Source organism: Dermacentor albipictus, chromosome 5 (assembly GCF_038994185.2).
Source record: "Dermacentor albipictus isolate Rhodes 1998 colony chromosome 5, USDA_Dalb.pri_finalv2, whole genome shotgun sequence".
In the NCBI taxonomy this organism is placed as follows: domain Eukaryota; kingdom Metazoa; phylum Arthropoda; class Arachnida; order Ixodida; family Ixodidae; genus Dermacentor; species Dermacentor albipictus.
This window is the reverse complement of record NC_091825.1, coordinates 16,634,579-16,648,552: the sequence shown is the minus strand read 5'-3', so window position 1 is coordinate 16,648,552 and position 13,974 is coordinate 16,634,579. Positions and strand designations below refer to the sequence as shown.

General features: G+C 44.0%; 2 protein-coding genes across 5 annotated transcripts in view; one reads left to right on the top strand and one right to left on the bottom strand.

Annotated features, from left to right (window-relative positions):
* Positions 1-1,769, top strand: part of LOC135906569 (luciferin 4-monooxygenase-like) — a 262,082-nt gene extending 260,313 nt beyond the window's left edge. For all 3 annotated transcript variants that reach the window (XM_065438013.2, XM_065438012.2, XM_065438011.2), the window contains one exon: positions 1,586-1,769. In XM_065438013.2, the coding sequence (XP_065294085.1) occupies positions 1,586-1,713 (128 nt within the window). In that variant the 3' untranslated portion in view covers positions 1,714-1,769. The remainder of the gene's footprint in view (positions 1-1,585) is intronic.
* Positions 1,770-11,230: 9,461 nt separating this feature from the next.
* LOC135906571 (medium-chain acyl-CoA ligase ACSF2, mitochondrial-like) overlaps positions 11,231-13,974 on the bottom strand; it is a 467,079-nt gene continuing 464,335 nt past the window's right edge. For both annotated transcript variants that reach the window (XM_065438015.1, XM_065438016.1), the window contains one exon: positions 11,231-11,650. In XM_065438015.1, coding sequence (XP_065294087.1) covers positions 11,525-11,650 — 126 coding nt within the window. In that variant the 3' untranslated portion in view covers positions 11,231-11,524. The remainder of the gene's footprint in view (positions 11,651-13,974) is intronic.

Here is a 13,974-nt window from a genome sequence, read left to right as displayed (position 1 = left end):
CGCTTCTGCCGGGAAAGAATTAAATAAATGACACAATTTCTATTAACCTCACTTCACATTCTCTGCTTATTCGATGCTCGCGGCAGCAAACGGTCGGCGTTAATACTAGCGTGACGTATTTCCTGCTTCCAGTTTTCGCCGAGTGTCCACTATTGTTATATTTCTTTCTCTATCGCTACACCCTTTGTCACAGACTCGCAATGTCGCGGCCTTATGAGTACTCATCGCCCAGCAGGAATGTCGTTACAGGGCGTGCTCACACCAAACAGTTGAGCCCGTCACCTGCCATCGCGGTGCATTACGTACGCGTGACGGGCACTAAGAACGAAAAGCGGACACTTAAATCACCTACCTTTATAGCAATCCATCGTCGATGCCTTCCTATTATCCGAGGTAATCCCAAATGTAACAGGAGTACCACCTCCGCACACCACCATTTGCAACCGCGGTCAATTTCAAACTGTTCTGCCGGAGAAATGCAACCCGTCGTGTAGGAGTGATGAAGGGTAGTAAGCAGCGCCACCGCTAAAACCTCTTCCCACTGTGTGTGTGTATATTTACGATTCGCCTATGAATAATGTTGAAACAGCGTTACCTACGGTAATGCTATGTAACTGTCTGTTAGAGTAGGCAGTGTCTTTTCTTTATATTCTTTGTGTGTTGATTTTTCGCTGTCAACATGTTTAGTTACTCTCCAGATGAAAAGCGGATGGCTCTCCGTATTTCATAAACAGAGCTCACGTCGGCTTTTTTACGTAGACTGCCGCCGTTTTTCATGAGACAGACCGGTCTACGTAACTTTTACAGAAGGTTTGATCGTAACGTTACGAAATTTTTTTACAGTGTACACCATCCGCGGCGCCTGTGGGAAGCAGCCGTAGGATGCCTGCCGGTAGAAAAAGTACGAGCGTGTTCCCAGCCAAGTACTGGGCTAATGCGGAACCTTAACACGTGGAAATGCGCATTCCGCGGGTGATTCTGGATGCTAAGAGCTGCTATTGAATGCTATATTAGAAAAGTGCAGGGACGGGGAAGGGAATCTACGAGATTTTTCTGTGCCCGCAGATTTCGAGGGCATTTGCATGGCGCGGGCGCCATCCCCAGGACAGTTCTTCTTTAGCCGTGTGTCGTGGCGGGACGACCACTGCGATTTCCTTGTGTACTTAGCGACATGAATAACCGGCAATGCTATATCTTCACTCCGTCCAAAACGCAGTGAGAGAGAGAGGGAGAGACGCATGTACGAACACAGACTGGAATGCAGGGTAAGTCGGGTCCTCGGTTAATGCTTGCTGCTCTTTTCAACGTGTTTTGTGTTTGCGGGATAGGGCATTTTATAGCAGCGCTGCCAGTAGTACTGTTTGTCGCTGGCCCGCAAACTACCGCGAAACGGAGACAACCAATATGACCGATCGAACAAGGTAGTCTTCCAGCAAACTAGCAAATGCTCTCAACGTGCCGTAAATGTTAGACAAATTTGTTGATTTCAGCGCACGCGGTGTAGAAAGAGCCATCGTGAACGCAGAATGGTTCAAATTATTTCGTGATGTAAACATCTTGCTATTTTTTATTTGTTTCATTGCAGAAAACTTGGAGGCCTTTAAACACCTTTACGCCGGTGTTGTCTTCGTTGAGAGACTTCCAAGGAACATCAATGGCAAAGTCATCAAACAACAATTAAAGCAGTTGTACCAGACAACTACAGTGTACTAAAACCCCACAAGCAATTTGCTTTTTTAATTGAAATAAAAACGCAAATCAAATGATCACGCTGCAGCCGTTGTTGTACGTGGGACACGTTTTTCAACTGGTTAGCACTTTTTACTGACTGTGGTACGTTGTTGATCCGTATTTCTTGTTCGTCTTTGCCAAAAATATCGTACCACTGCACAGAACCAGTGCTGTTCGATCACAGAAGCGGCGAAACGATTTTGTAAAGACCAGACCACTTTTCATTGTAGGTGTGTCTGTAGACCGGAAAATTCAATATAAAATTTCCCCGTGCAGAACCATGGGTGAAATTTGGGTATTGTTGTTCTGGCCGAAAAACAAAAACAAAACACTTTAAATAATATTTAACATATCTTACTAAGGCAGCACCTCACAACATTTCAAAACATTTGTATAATTCTGACGCTCGTGAAAGAGAAGAAATAAGTGCACATAGGTAGCCAAGGGAGTAGAAGCCGTACAGACGGCTACCAGATTAAGTATAGTTCATTAAACGGGATGGTAAAAATTGAATATACTTATTAAAACTAGTCTCAGGGCCCATGAGGATGTTACAGAGAGGATAAGTACGATGAGCAAGAAAAATACTCGTTCGAACAATTATTAATATTTAAAGCGATAAATTCCAAATATAATAGGCTACTGCAACCTCGAAAGATAATGCGCGCTCGTTGCAAGCTGTGGAGGAGGGAAGAGGGTTCCACCCGCCAGTGGTCCTTGGCAAAAAATAATGAGTCAGTTTTAGGATTTTACGTGCCGAAACCACAAATTCATTATAAGGCACGCCGTAGAAGGGGACTGCACGTTGATCCGCAGGGGATCTTGAATATGCCCCAAATGTACGAGGCACGGGCGAGCGCCACAAAAAATGCGAGTGCCACAGCCGGGATTTATCCCGCTACCTCGTGCTTAGGAGCGCTCCACGATAGCTGCTAAACCATTGCGGTGGCTTTGACACAAAAGCATCTGAGAAAATGTTTGTGGGATAGAAAAGATTAAAAAACTTTAAACCGATGATCAAGATGCGACGACATGTGCGAAGGCTCTCGAATGATTTATTTTTTAAGGGAGTTACTTAAACATGAACCCGCAAAACTGTTCAAGAGCATACTTATTTTTAGTCATGACTGAGCTTGAACAAAGATAGAACCTTTTGTAAACATTAGAAAACTAATTACAAAAGAGCACCACGTAATTAGAAGCTGCGCATAGCTGGCGTCTTAATCCAAGCTAATTTGTAACGCAATAACTATTGCACGGAACACAGCAAAAGATGGCACAAGGAAAGTGACGAAAATTCAGCGCTCGGTATGTTTGTGTTTTCCACTCACTTTGTCCCATCTGTTGTGTTCCTTTCTTCCCTTGAAACGTTGCGGACAGCGTTGTGTGATGATGTATTGCGTCGACAAGCTGCACTTCACACATGCTGCTCACGTAATACTTATATTTCCTTGCGCACCAACATTTTTATTTTATTTATTTATTTATTTCAAAATACTGCAGGCCAATGTGGTGGCCCAAGCAGGTGTGGGTTACATCCAACATGAATGTGCAAATCAACAGACAACAAAAAAGCAAGCAAGAAAGAAGAAAAGCAAAAAGAAAAAAAAGAAAAATAAAGCTTAAGAGAGAAGGTAACACTCCAACTCAGCGAGAAAATTATTGGAACCAAAAATATCAGACGGCAAAGAATTCCATTCTTCCACAGTTCTTGGAAAATAACTGAATTTGAAAGCTTTTGATCGGGCGAAGATTGGGGTTAGTGCAAATTCATGGCCATGGCGTGTGCGTCGTGTTGTTAAAGGTTTTATACTGTCAGGCAGATCTATTTTTATGTCACCAAACATACAATTATAAAGAAATGAAAGGCGACTAAATTTTTCTGCGGGCTTTTAGCGTAGAAATACAGTATAATTGCATTAGGTTGAATGGGGAATCAAGTCTACGATATTTGCCAAATATAAACCTAACAGCCTTTCTGTTAATACGTTCAAGTTGCATGATATCTTTCTTTAAATAGGGATCCCAAATGATAGAAGCATACTCAAGCTTAGAACGAACACACGTATTATAAGCTAAAAGCTTTGTTTGCGAGGGTGCGAATTTCAGCTTTCTTTTAAGGAACCATAACTTACGTAGTGCAGATGTGCAGATATCAGAAATGTGGATTGACCAAGTTAAGTTGCTTGTGAGGGTGACACCTAAGTACTTATATTTGCCTACAATCGAGATACTATTGTTTCTAAGGGTATAACAGAACTGGATCGGATTTAGTTTCCTGGTGATAGGAAGTAGTACTGTTGTCTGAGTATTTAGTTGCATGCCCCATTTTTGACACCAGTCATCAATAACATCCAGTGCATGTTGCAATTCAATGTGATCTCTGGGGGATACAATTTGTTTAAAAATGATACAATTATCCGCGAACAAACGTACAGACACATTTTCAGGAATAAAATCAACCAAGTCATTAACATAAATTGAAAACAAAAGTGGTCCCAATACATTTCCCTGTGGAACTCCAGACGTGACATGAAGATTAGCAGATGATGAATCATTGATTACCACATACTGTTGTCTGTTGTGAAGGTAAGCCCCGATCCATTGAACTATTTGTCTTGGTAACCCCAAGCACTGTAATTTGTAAAGCAGTTTCCCATGTGGCACTTTGTCAAAGGCTTTACAGAAATCTAGAAAGAGAGCATCTATTTGACCAATGCATCAAGCACTCGTGAAAATTCATGCACAGTTTTAACTAGTTGTGTAACAGTGGATAACTCTTTTCTAAATCCATGTTGAAATTTTTATAGTACATCGTTATCACAAAGGAATTCATGAATTCCTTAGGGATAACATAATGTTGACATCGTGAATGTTGACGTCGAGGCGAAGACAGGTCGCTTGTAGTTATATCAAATGCGCGAGCATGCGCTACTCGCATTCGTCCCTCTCACCGCATATAGGGCACTTCAATCGACGATCTACCACTCACATAGAACAGCATTACTGTTAGTAGAAAAAAGCGCCAAGAATTTTAGCACAACGATCGCCCTCCACAGTCTTGGGAACAGCAGTGCCCGAATATCTCTGAAAGAACGCATAAGAAAACACTACATCACAAAAGAATTGCGCACTTTAACGTTCACTACTGCTTTTAGTAAGCGCGAAACAGTAGGATAGTTTCAGAACTGGGGCACCCACGTTTATTGTCTGCCTGTATATGACGTCTGACCATTGCACATGTGCTCAGCCTAAACGCGTGCTGGTAGTTATTTCCAGTTAGAGTTCAAAGCCTACCGTCTACGTCCGTAAGCATCACGACTCAGCACTTTGACACGAGAGCAACACACCTCGCAGCAAACGTGACGGTGTGTTCCCATAGCAATTTAGGCACGAGCACAACGGCCTTTTTGTTTTATTTTACGTCGTCTGCAAGGTTTCATGCACGCCTCTATAGTCTTTGTCTATACGATATACTCATCTTGAGCGTTTGTAAGCATTTTAAAGCACTAAAGTAGTATCCATCACGCAGCCGTTATTCGCATGCAGCGATCATCTTTATGGTGCCGGTTTCAGCATTCTCATTATTGCCAAAACGACCTTGTTGTCTCGTAAATAATAACTGCTTTGCTGAACAAATGACTTCAGCACAGTAAACGTATCGATGTTGCTCTCTTATTGTGCAACCTTGTTTCTTGTACACACGTCGCGCGTTACTCCTGGTATTTCCTCCGTGGTCGCTTGGTGTAGGTGTTTCGCTAACTGGAAAGTCCCTCGACCATAGTGGCTGAGAGCCTGTGCAAAGAACAACATGCGATGAAATAAAAAAGCCAGAAAGTGTGAGAGAACAACTTTTATTAACACAAAACCTCAGTTCGGGTATGTCGAGGAAAGCAAGGCCAAGTCTTCAGGGAAGCCCTGTGCTTTAAAGTGTTCGAGCAGTGTGCTCCTCATGTATGGTAGAAGCCCGCAAGCCCCTCCTCCTGGGTCGCGGATTAGCGTGTTGCAGGTAGATGCCTGAGATGCCTATGCGTAGTAGTATTAGCAAGTGACTTTTAATGAAAGAAACTGAAGAGAAAAGTGCAGCACCTAACTTTCTGTCATTGTGTGGACCGCGCAATGAAGCACTGCGCAGATTGGAGTAAGGGGAACTGAAGAAGTAAGAGCAACCAGGCCTCCTCAGTCGAGCAGCAAAACGGATCGCCTGAAAAGGCTTGGCTACGAAGCTAACCAAACCATCTTATTAAACGTTGGGATTAATAAGAAAATCACAGGAAGCCAGTCAAATGAGATCGAAACAATGCCTTACCCTCCATGAAGTTCTGAATGTGGGGAGTCAGTAGAGAGCGCGTTTGTTCACGCCTCAAGAGGACTGCCTCACGTCACGTCATGCAGTGAGGTGGATTGAGATAAAATCCGTGGTGTGTAGGCATTCCGCCAAATTTTGCGCACAGTCGGGGATGCGCCAGACAAAGTCATCATCAACATCATCAGCCTGGTTATTCCCTCTGCAGGGCAAAGGCCTCTCGCATACTTCTCCAACTGCCCTGGTCATGTACTAATTGTGGCCATGTTGTCCCTGCAAACTTCTTAATCTCATCCGCCCACCTAACTTCCTGCCACCCCCTGCTACGCTTCCCTTCCCTTGGAATCCAGTCCGTAACCCTTAATGACCATCGGCTATCTTCCCTCCTCATTTCATGTCCTGCTCATGCACATTTCTTTTCATGGTTTCAACTAAGATGTCATTAACTCGCGTTTGTTTCCTCACCCAATCTGCTATTTTTTATCCCTTAATGTTACACCTATCATTCTTCTTTCCATAGCTCGTTGCGTCGTCCTCAATTTAAGTAGAACCTTCTTCGTAAGCCTCCAGGTTTCTTCCCCGTACGTCAGTACTGGTAAGACACAGCTGTTATACACTTTCCTCTTGAGGGATAATGGCAACCTACTGTTCATGATCTGGGCATGCCTGCCAAACGCACCTTAGCCCATTCTTATTCTTCTGATTATTTAGGTCTCCTGATCCGGATCCGCGGTCACTACCCGCCCTAAGTAGATGTATTCCCTTACCACTTCCAGTGCCTCGCTACCTATCGTAAACTGTTCCCTTCCGAGAGTGTTAAACATTACAATAATTTTCTGCAGATTTATATTTAGACCCACTCTGCTGCTTTGCCTATCCAGGTCAGTGAGCATGCATTGCAATTGGTCCCCTGAGTTACTAAGCAAGGCAATATCCTCAGCGAATCGCAAGTTACTAAGGTATTCTCCATAATTGTTATCCCCAATTCTTCCCAATCCAGGTAAACATGCTGTGAATAGCATTGGAGAGATCATATCTACCTGCCTGATGCCTTTATTTATTAAGATTTTGTTGCTTTCATTATGTAGGACTACCGTGGCTGTGAAGCCGTTGCAGATATATTTCAGTATTTTTACATACGGCTTGTCTACACCCTGATTCCGAAATGCCTCCATGACTGCTGAGATTTCGACTGAATCAAGCATTTTCTCGTAATCAATGAAAGCTATATATGAAAATTGGTTATATTTCGCACATTTCTCTATCACCTGATTGATAGTGTTATAATGGTCAATTGTTGAGTAGCCTTTACGAAATCCGGCCTGGTCCTTTGGTTGACGGGACTAGGCAGGATTTCTACAGTGTTCTTGATTCCATTTGCGATTACCTTAATAAATACTTTGTAGACAACAGATAGTAAGCTGATCAGTCTATAATTTTTCATGTCCTTGGCGTCTCCTTTCTTATGGATAAGCATTATGTGAGCGTCCTTCCAAGATTCCGGTACGCTCGAGGTCATGAGGCATTGCGTATAGATCGTGGCCAGTTTTTCTAGAACAGCTGTCCATCATCCTTCAAAAAATCTGTTGTTAGCTGATCCTCCCCATCTGCCTTCCCCATTTGCATAGCTCCCAAGGCTTTCTTTACTTCTTGCGGCGTTACTTGTGGGATTTCAAATTTCTCTAGACTATTTGCTCTTCCATTATCGTCGTGGGTGCCACTGTCACTGTGTAAATCTCTGCAGAACTCCTCAGCCACTTGAACTATCTCATCCATATTAGTAATGATATTGCCGGCTTTGTCTCTTACCGCATACATCTGATTCGTCGACGAGAGCATTCGACTGCCAGACTAAGTAATGAGGTATGATTGAATGTATCCAGAAACCATAGGATGGAGCAAGGTAGACTTGCGCTTGATGGGGCATGTGTAACCTAATTCCCCCTAACCCTCAGAAAATCAGATTCAGTTTTTTGAGATATATATGAAAACGTTTATTTGAAAGAAAAAAAAAATGCAGAAAGCGAGTGGGTGGAGCCCCTAGTCCAGGGCCCCACTGGCTTGAGCGGTCCGCCGTGCTTGGTCGAGGAGCGCTAGTTGCATCTCCCGATCCTCCCTGGCGAGCCAGGTCTCCCACTGCTCCCTTCCGGAAAGTTTGCCGGCTATTTTTGGCGTATTAATTTTGGGTGGCCTGTTCTGGCAGTCCCACGTAATGTGGGCGAAAGTTGGCCGGCCTCCGCACCAAGGACAGCGAACGCTGTACAGCGTTGGGTGAATGGCATTTTTCAAATAAAGGTTTGGAAATGTGTGCGTCTGTATTCGGCGCCAGTCATAAGAGTCCCGCCTGGATAGGTCAGGGTGTGGTGGACGGTACTTTCTTCGCTCGCTCCGCTGGTGCTCAAGGATGTCTCGTGGTAAGAAGGGGTTTTCGTCCGAGTGGTCGCCTGCTCGGTTGACAAAAGCACGAGCTGCGCCATCCGCTCTCTCATTGCCCTCGAGTCCTGCGTGACCCGGGCACCAGATGATCATGTGTTTTTGCGTTAGGTTGGATCCTAATAGGCGAGTGGTGCTGTGTGGTAGCCTCCCGGTGAGGAATAGTCTACATGCGACTTGGGAATCTGTAAGAGTTATCGACGATTGTCCCAGAGCGTCCTAAGTTTTAATAGCTAGCGCGATGGCTGAAGCTTCTGTGGTATTCGCAGATGCAACTCTAGCCGTGGCGCAAGTCACAAGCCCTTGATTTGCGGCCGCTCCTACCACTGCGAGGGCGTATTTGTAAGCCCCACATAGAGCGACATCTGTGTAGACTGCATCCGGGTTTCCACCGAATTGCTGCATTAACTTTCGAGCTCGAGCAAGTCTACGTCCCCGGTGGTATTTTGGACTCATGTTCTTAGGGATTGGGGCTACTATGATCTTTTCACGAAGGACTCTGGGCAGAGATTCGTGTTCTTCTCCCGCATACTGTGGACGAGTAGGGTAACCCACGCGGCAAAGTAATTTTCTGCCAGAGGAGGTTAAACTAAACTGCTCCCGTTGAGATATGAGCGTCGCTGCCCGTAGCTCCTCGTAGTTATTGTGAATCCCGAGGGCCAGCAGGCGTTCAGTAGAGGTTCCCTGTGGTTGGCCGAGAGCCGCTTTGTACGACGTTCTAATCAACGCATCTAGGGCCTTTAGTTCTGTTTTCGTGGTGTCCTGGAAAGGGAGGCTATATGTGAGACGACTTAGCACAAAAGCCTGAACGAGCCGGATCGTCTCTGTTTCCTTGAATGAATGAATGAATGAAAACTTTATTGTTCCACCGAGCTGGGGTGCCCGCCTCCTAACCTACACGTAGGTAGGGGAGGAGGACGAAGCAGTCCCCGCGCGTTGAGGACGGTGAGTCTTCACGGCCTCAACGGCCAGGCGGATCGCTCGACGCTGGTCGACAGCCTCGCTCTGGAGCAAGGCCTCCCAGGCTTCTCTACTGACAATGTTTTCCTTGGCCCCTGGGGAGCCAGCACACTCCCATAGTATATGGTCTAGCGTACCTTTTTGCTTACAAATTTTGCAGAGGGCGTCGTTATAGTCCCTCGTCTGTGTGAAGTAGATCCAATGTGGTGATGTGTAATTGTTTCCCTGGAGGCGTCGCCAAATGCCAGCGTCCTCCAAAGAGAGAGACCGATGCGGAGGCGGAAAGATTCTTCTTTCGGCTTTGTAGTGATCGACAATTGCCCTGTACGTGATCAGGCTATCTTTTATCCCTGGAACTGGCTGCTCTAGAGTTGCCCGGTGGTAGAGTGCTCGGGCGAGCTCATGAGCGGCTTCGTTGCCTGGGACTTCTTTATGGGCTGGTACCCAAATAAAAGTTATGTCCCTCCTGGGAGGGTTTTTGAGTAGAATGTGAAGGGCTTCTTCCGAGATTCTCCCTTTGTTAAAATTTCGGATAGCTAATTTGTTATCGCATAATATTACTCCCGCTTTTGTTCCCGCACAAGCGAGCGCTACTGCAACCTCCTCGGCTGTACAGGCGTCCCGCGTGCACGTGGAGCACGCTATTTTAACGCACCCGTCGCCATCAACCACCGTCGATACCGTAGCCCCGTCTCTGCCGCAAGCGGCGTCCACGTACGCTACGTTATGCGCCGGTGTGTCTTTAAGTTTATATACTAGAGCCTTAGCCCTGTGAGCTCTCCTCTCTTTGTTGTAGATAGGATGCATATTTTTAGGTAGGGGCGCGATTCGGAAGCGCTTACGCACGTCCAACGGAATGTCTTTCTTGTCAGTCGGGGCACCCCTGTCACATTGAATTCCTACCCATTCCATGATTTTTCTCCCTGTTTTAGACTGGCCTAATCTTTCCAACTGAGACACTCGTACTGCCTCAGTGAGTTCAACTAGCGTGTTGTGTACCCCCATGTTTCTTGTAGGTTCCGTCGGTCGCTTGTATGTAGAATTTCCAGGAAAAGTTCGATAGTCCGCCAAAGCACAGGAAAATAGCAGAGCCGGCGCGAAGCACGTCCGCACTTCGTGGTCTTCTTCTTCCTCCTCCTCTGTTTCCTTGAAACCTTTTCGGTGATAAGTTACTCTACGGATCCAGGTTGTCCTTAGCTGCTTCTACCCCACTGTATTACCTACAATCCATATTCGTCATTCTTCTTCACTTGGCAGCAAATCTGCTTTCTTGAACAAAGGCATTGTCGATTTTATTTTTCTCGCATAGAATACAATGTTGGTCGGATTTATTCCAATAGATTCTCCCAGACTTAGGCGGAGGTAGAGGTTCCGAAAAGGTTTACTGAAGAGCGAACTCTCACAACAGAGGGCAGCCTACTTTTTTTCCATTCCTAGTACTTTTAGGTATGACATAAAGGGTCTCCAATACTGACACTAAATTCCGCAAGACAGGAAAATGAGTAGACCTTACAGCTACAGACATAAATCCCCACCACCATTGTTCACTTTCATCCCTACTGCATGTGAACTGCCTCAGTTGTGTAAAGTTTATTTTACCAAGCTGTGCTTGTGTGGGTTACAGGAACATTCATGTTTAAATAGATGCATAAGAATACAGACCATCATGGAAGTCAGCTCTTTGTAGTTACGATGTGGCGCCTAAATAACACAAAGAAACGTCATTCAGGTCCCATGCACCTTAAATACGCATAAAAGCACTGAAAAATGCAGATTTTCAAGGAAAGGCAGAGCACTCTATTTTGTATTGCATTCTTAAATTTTAATTGTCATCATTATGTGAGTGTGACAGTGTTTTTTTTTCATTCGGGTTTGCTGTTGAAGAACCATCTTCTTTTCTGTCTTTTGGAAAACTGCCACTAAAATTTTGGAGTAGTTGTGTAGTGTGAGTAGCAGTACAACCACCCAGTGAGGAGCGGCCCTGTTACACATAACGAATACAATAATAATTAAAGAACCTAAGTCAGGCCGCCATTGAGGTACAACTAAACGCTATGCCTCGCTAGGTCACGCAGAATGCACTGTGGTCAGCGCTCAGGACTGCACGCCCAGCTTTCGTGCCATCGCACTCCGTATGTCTGGCTTGGAGATCTTCCCGACGCTGGTCCGCGGAAAGTCGTCGACAATCTCGATGTACTTCGGCACTTTGAGGCTGTTCACCTGCGTCACCACCAAATGCCGTTTTACGAGCCCCGTGTCTCTCTACGAAAACTGCGGCTCTATAGAAAAGAGATTACGTGGCTATCTGTTCTACCGAATCGAAATTATTTACATTCCTCCAAAACATATAGGCCGAACTACATTTCTAATTGATAAGAGAAGTTGCATGACAGATAAAAAAATACCTAAGTACAGCAGGGGAACATTTCTACTAAGTAAAGGTTACATTTCCGGAGCACTTTCTGCGCAAAGGACGACGCTAAAGGCTATACTCCATTTTAAGTTAAAGCTTATTTGCCAGACAATATGCTGGAACGTCCGCTCGGCTAAAAGCCGTGAGAACGTATTACAAGGTGACTGTTACATGGTAGCAGTTATACAAGGTGCGCAGGTAGAGACTAAGACCCGCCGTGACAAAGGCAAAACTGAAAACATGCAGATTAGAATGAATCATACAACATATTGATGAATCACACGAGTATAGTTTAAATACTATGCACATGGAAATTCATATGCCAATTACAACACATAGCACGACATATTTATCGTTCACACAAATACACTGAAAATGCTGCAAAAAAAATTGTGACTTTATTGGCTTATTTGCAAGCACTAAAGTAGATATCATTTAAGAAATTGAATCTTTTGCTAGCAAACACTAGAAGAAAAGAACAAACGTAACCGTTTTTACTCCAACTGGCTGTCTCTTTATATGTGCTTAGTGTTGTTGGGACTTTGTGTGCAAAAGTTTGATGCTTATCGTCGTCATCATCGTCATCATCAGCCTGGTTCGCCCCCTGCAGGGCAAAGGCCGCTCCCACATTTCTCCAACTACCCCGGTCATGTACCAATTGTGGCCATATCGTCCCTGCAAACTTTTTAATCTCATCCGCGCACCTAACTTTCTGCCGCCCTCTGCTACGCTTCCCTTCCCTTGGAATCCATTCCGTAACTCTTAAAGACCATCGGTTATCTTCCCTCCTGATTACGTGTCCTGCCCATGCCCATTTCTTTTTCTTGATTTCTGATACTTATAGGTTGTACGAAATCGAGGTACAAACCATATGTAGGTGTTTCTTGTAGGTACTGTAATAACACGACGCTCTAGACATGATAGGGCTGCAACGAAGTTCAAATGTGCTTTGTATGAAAAGTATGATGTGTTAGACAAACGATATGAGTAAATGTTGTCAAGCCATATTATACCGAAACCGTCAAACGTTTTGCAAGTGGTTCCCAGACGTTCAATGTTTCCAATATAACAAATTACCCTCTTTTGTAGAACAATGATATTATATGTTTGGTTTTGTTGTTGTGCCCCATGTCAACATAGAATAATTTATATGTGAGGTAAACAATGCGTGATATATTTGCAGTTTGGCCTTGAGTGGCCGCATAATACGGTAGCGAGACACGACCCCTCTTACAGACTAGATTTTCCTCCAGTGGTATTTAACGTAAGCATCCAAACTTAAGTTCAATAAAATGTAAACGCCAAGTATTTTACGCCAATCAATAATATCTCTTCACTGTGAATCAAGAATTATCAGCTGGTGAGTAGTCACTATTTTATCTTTAGCACAGAATATAACTGGTTTAGTTTTAGCAGGATTGAACTGAAGTCGCTCCATTTTTGACCACAAGAAAATCTCCGAAAGCACGTCGTTAGCTTTGAATAGTAAATGGGGCAGGTTAGTGTAAGATATAAGTATCGTTGAATCATCCGCATATATTACGTACTGTTTTGCCCATGTTCACGACATCATTGATACGAACACTGAACATAAGAAGACTCAGAATACACGCTTGCGGTACGCCGCAAATAATAGGCAAGAACGAAGACTTATATTTATTGATGTGTACAATGTGAAATCTATTTTGCAGATAATATTAATGCAGAGATGAGCAATTACCACGAATTCCATTTGATTCTAGTTTGCGCAAAAGAATACAATGGTCGAGGAAATGGAAGGCATCACTTAAATCTAAAAAAAATTAACAAATGTGAATTCATTTCTTTCCCTGTGAGGAACTATAGCTTCTTTGAATGTCAGCAGTGCAGTAGCTACCGCTTAGAAAGGTAAACTGTGCATCTTTTAGAACATTTGACTTATTGAAGAACCGCATAATTAAAACAAACACAATTTTTTCTAGGTACTTAGATAAGACAGGACGGACAGAAATAGGCCTGTAATTACTTTAGATATTATGATCTCCTCCTTTAAAAAATGACTGACAATCTAGCTCTTTTCATAGCTTCTGAAAGAACTCCGTATTTGATAATTAGGGTAAAGATATATCCAATAACTTTTGTGGTTAAGTGT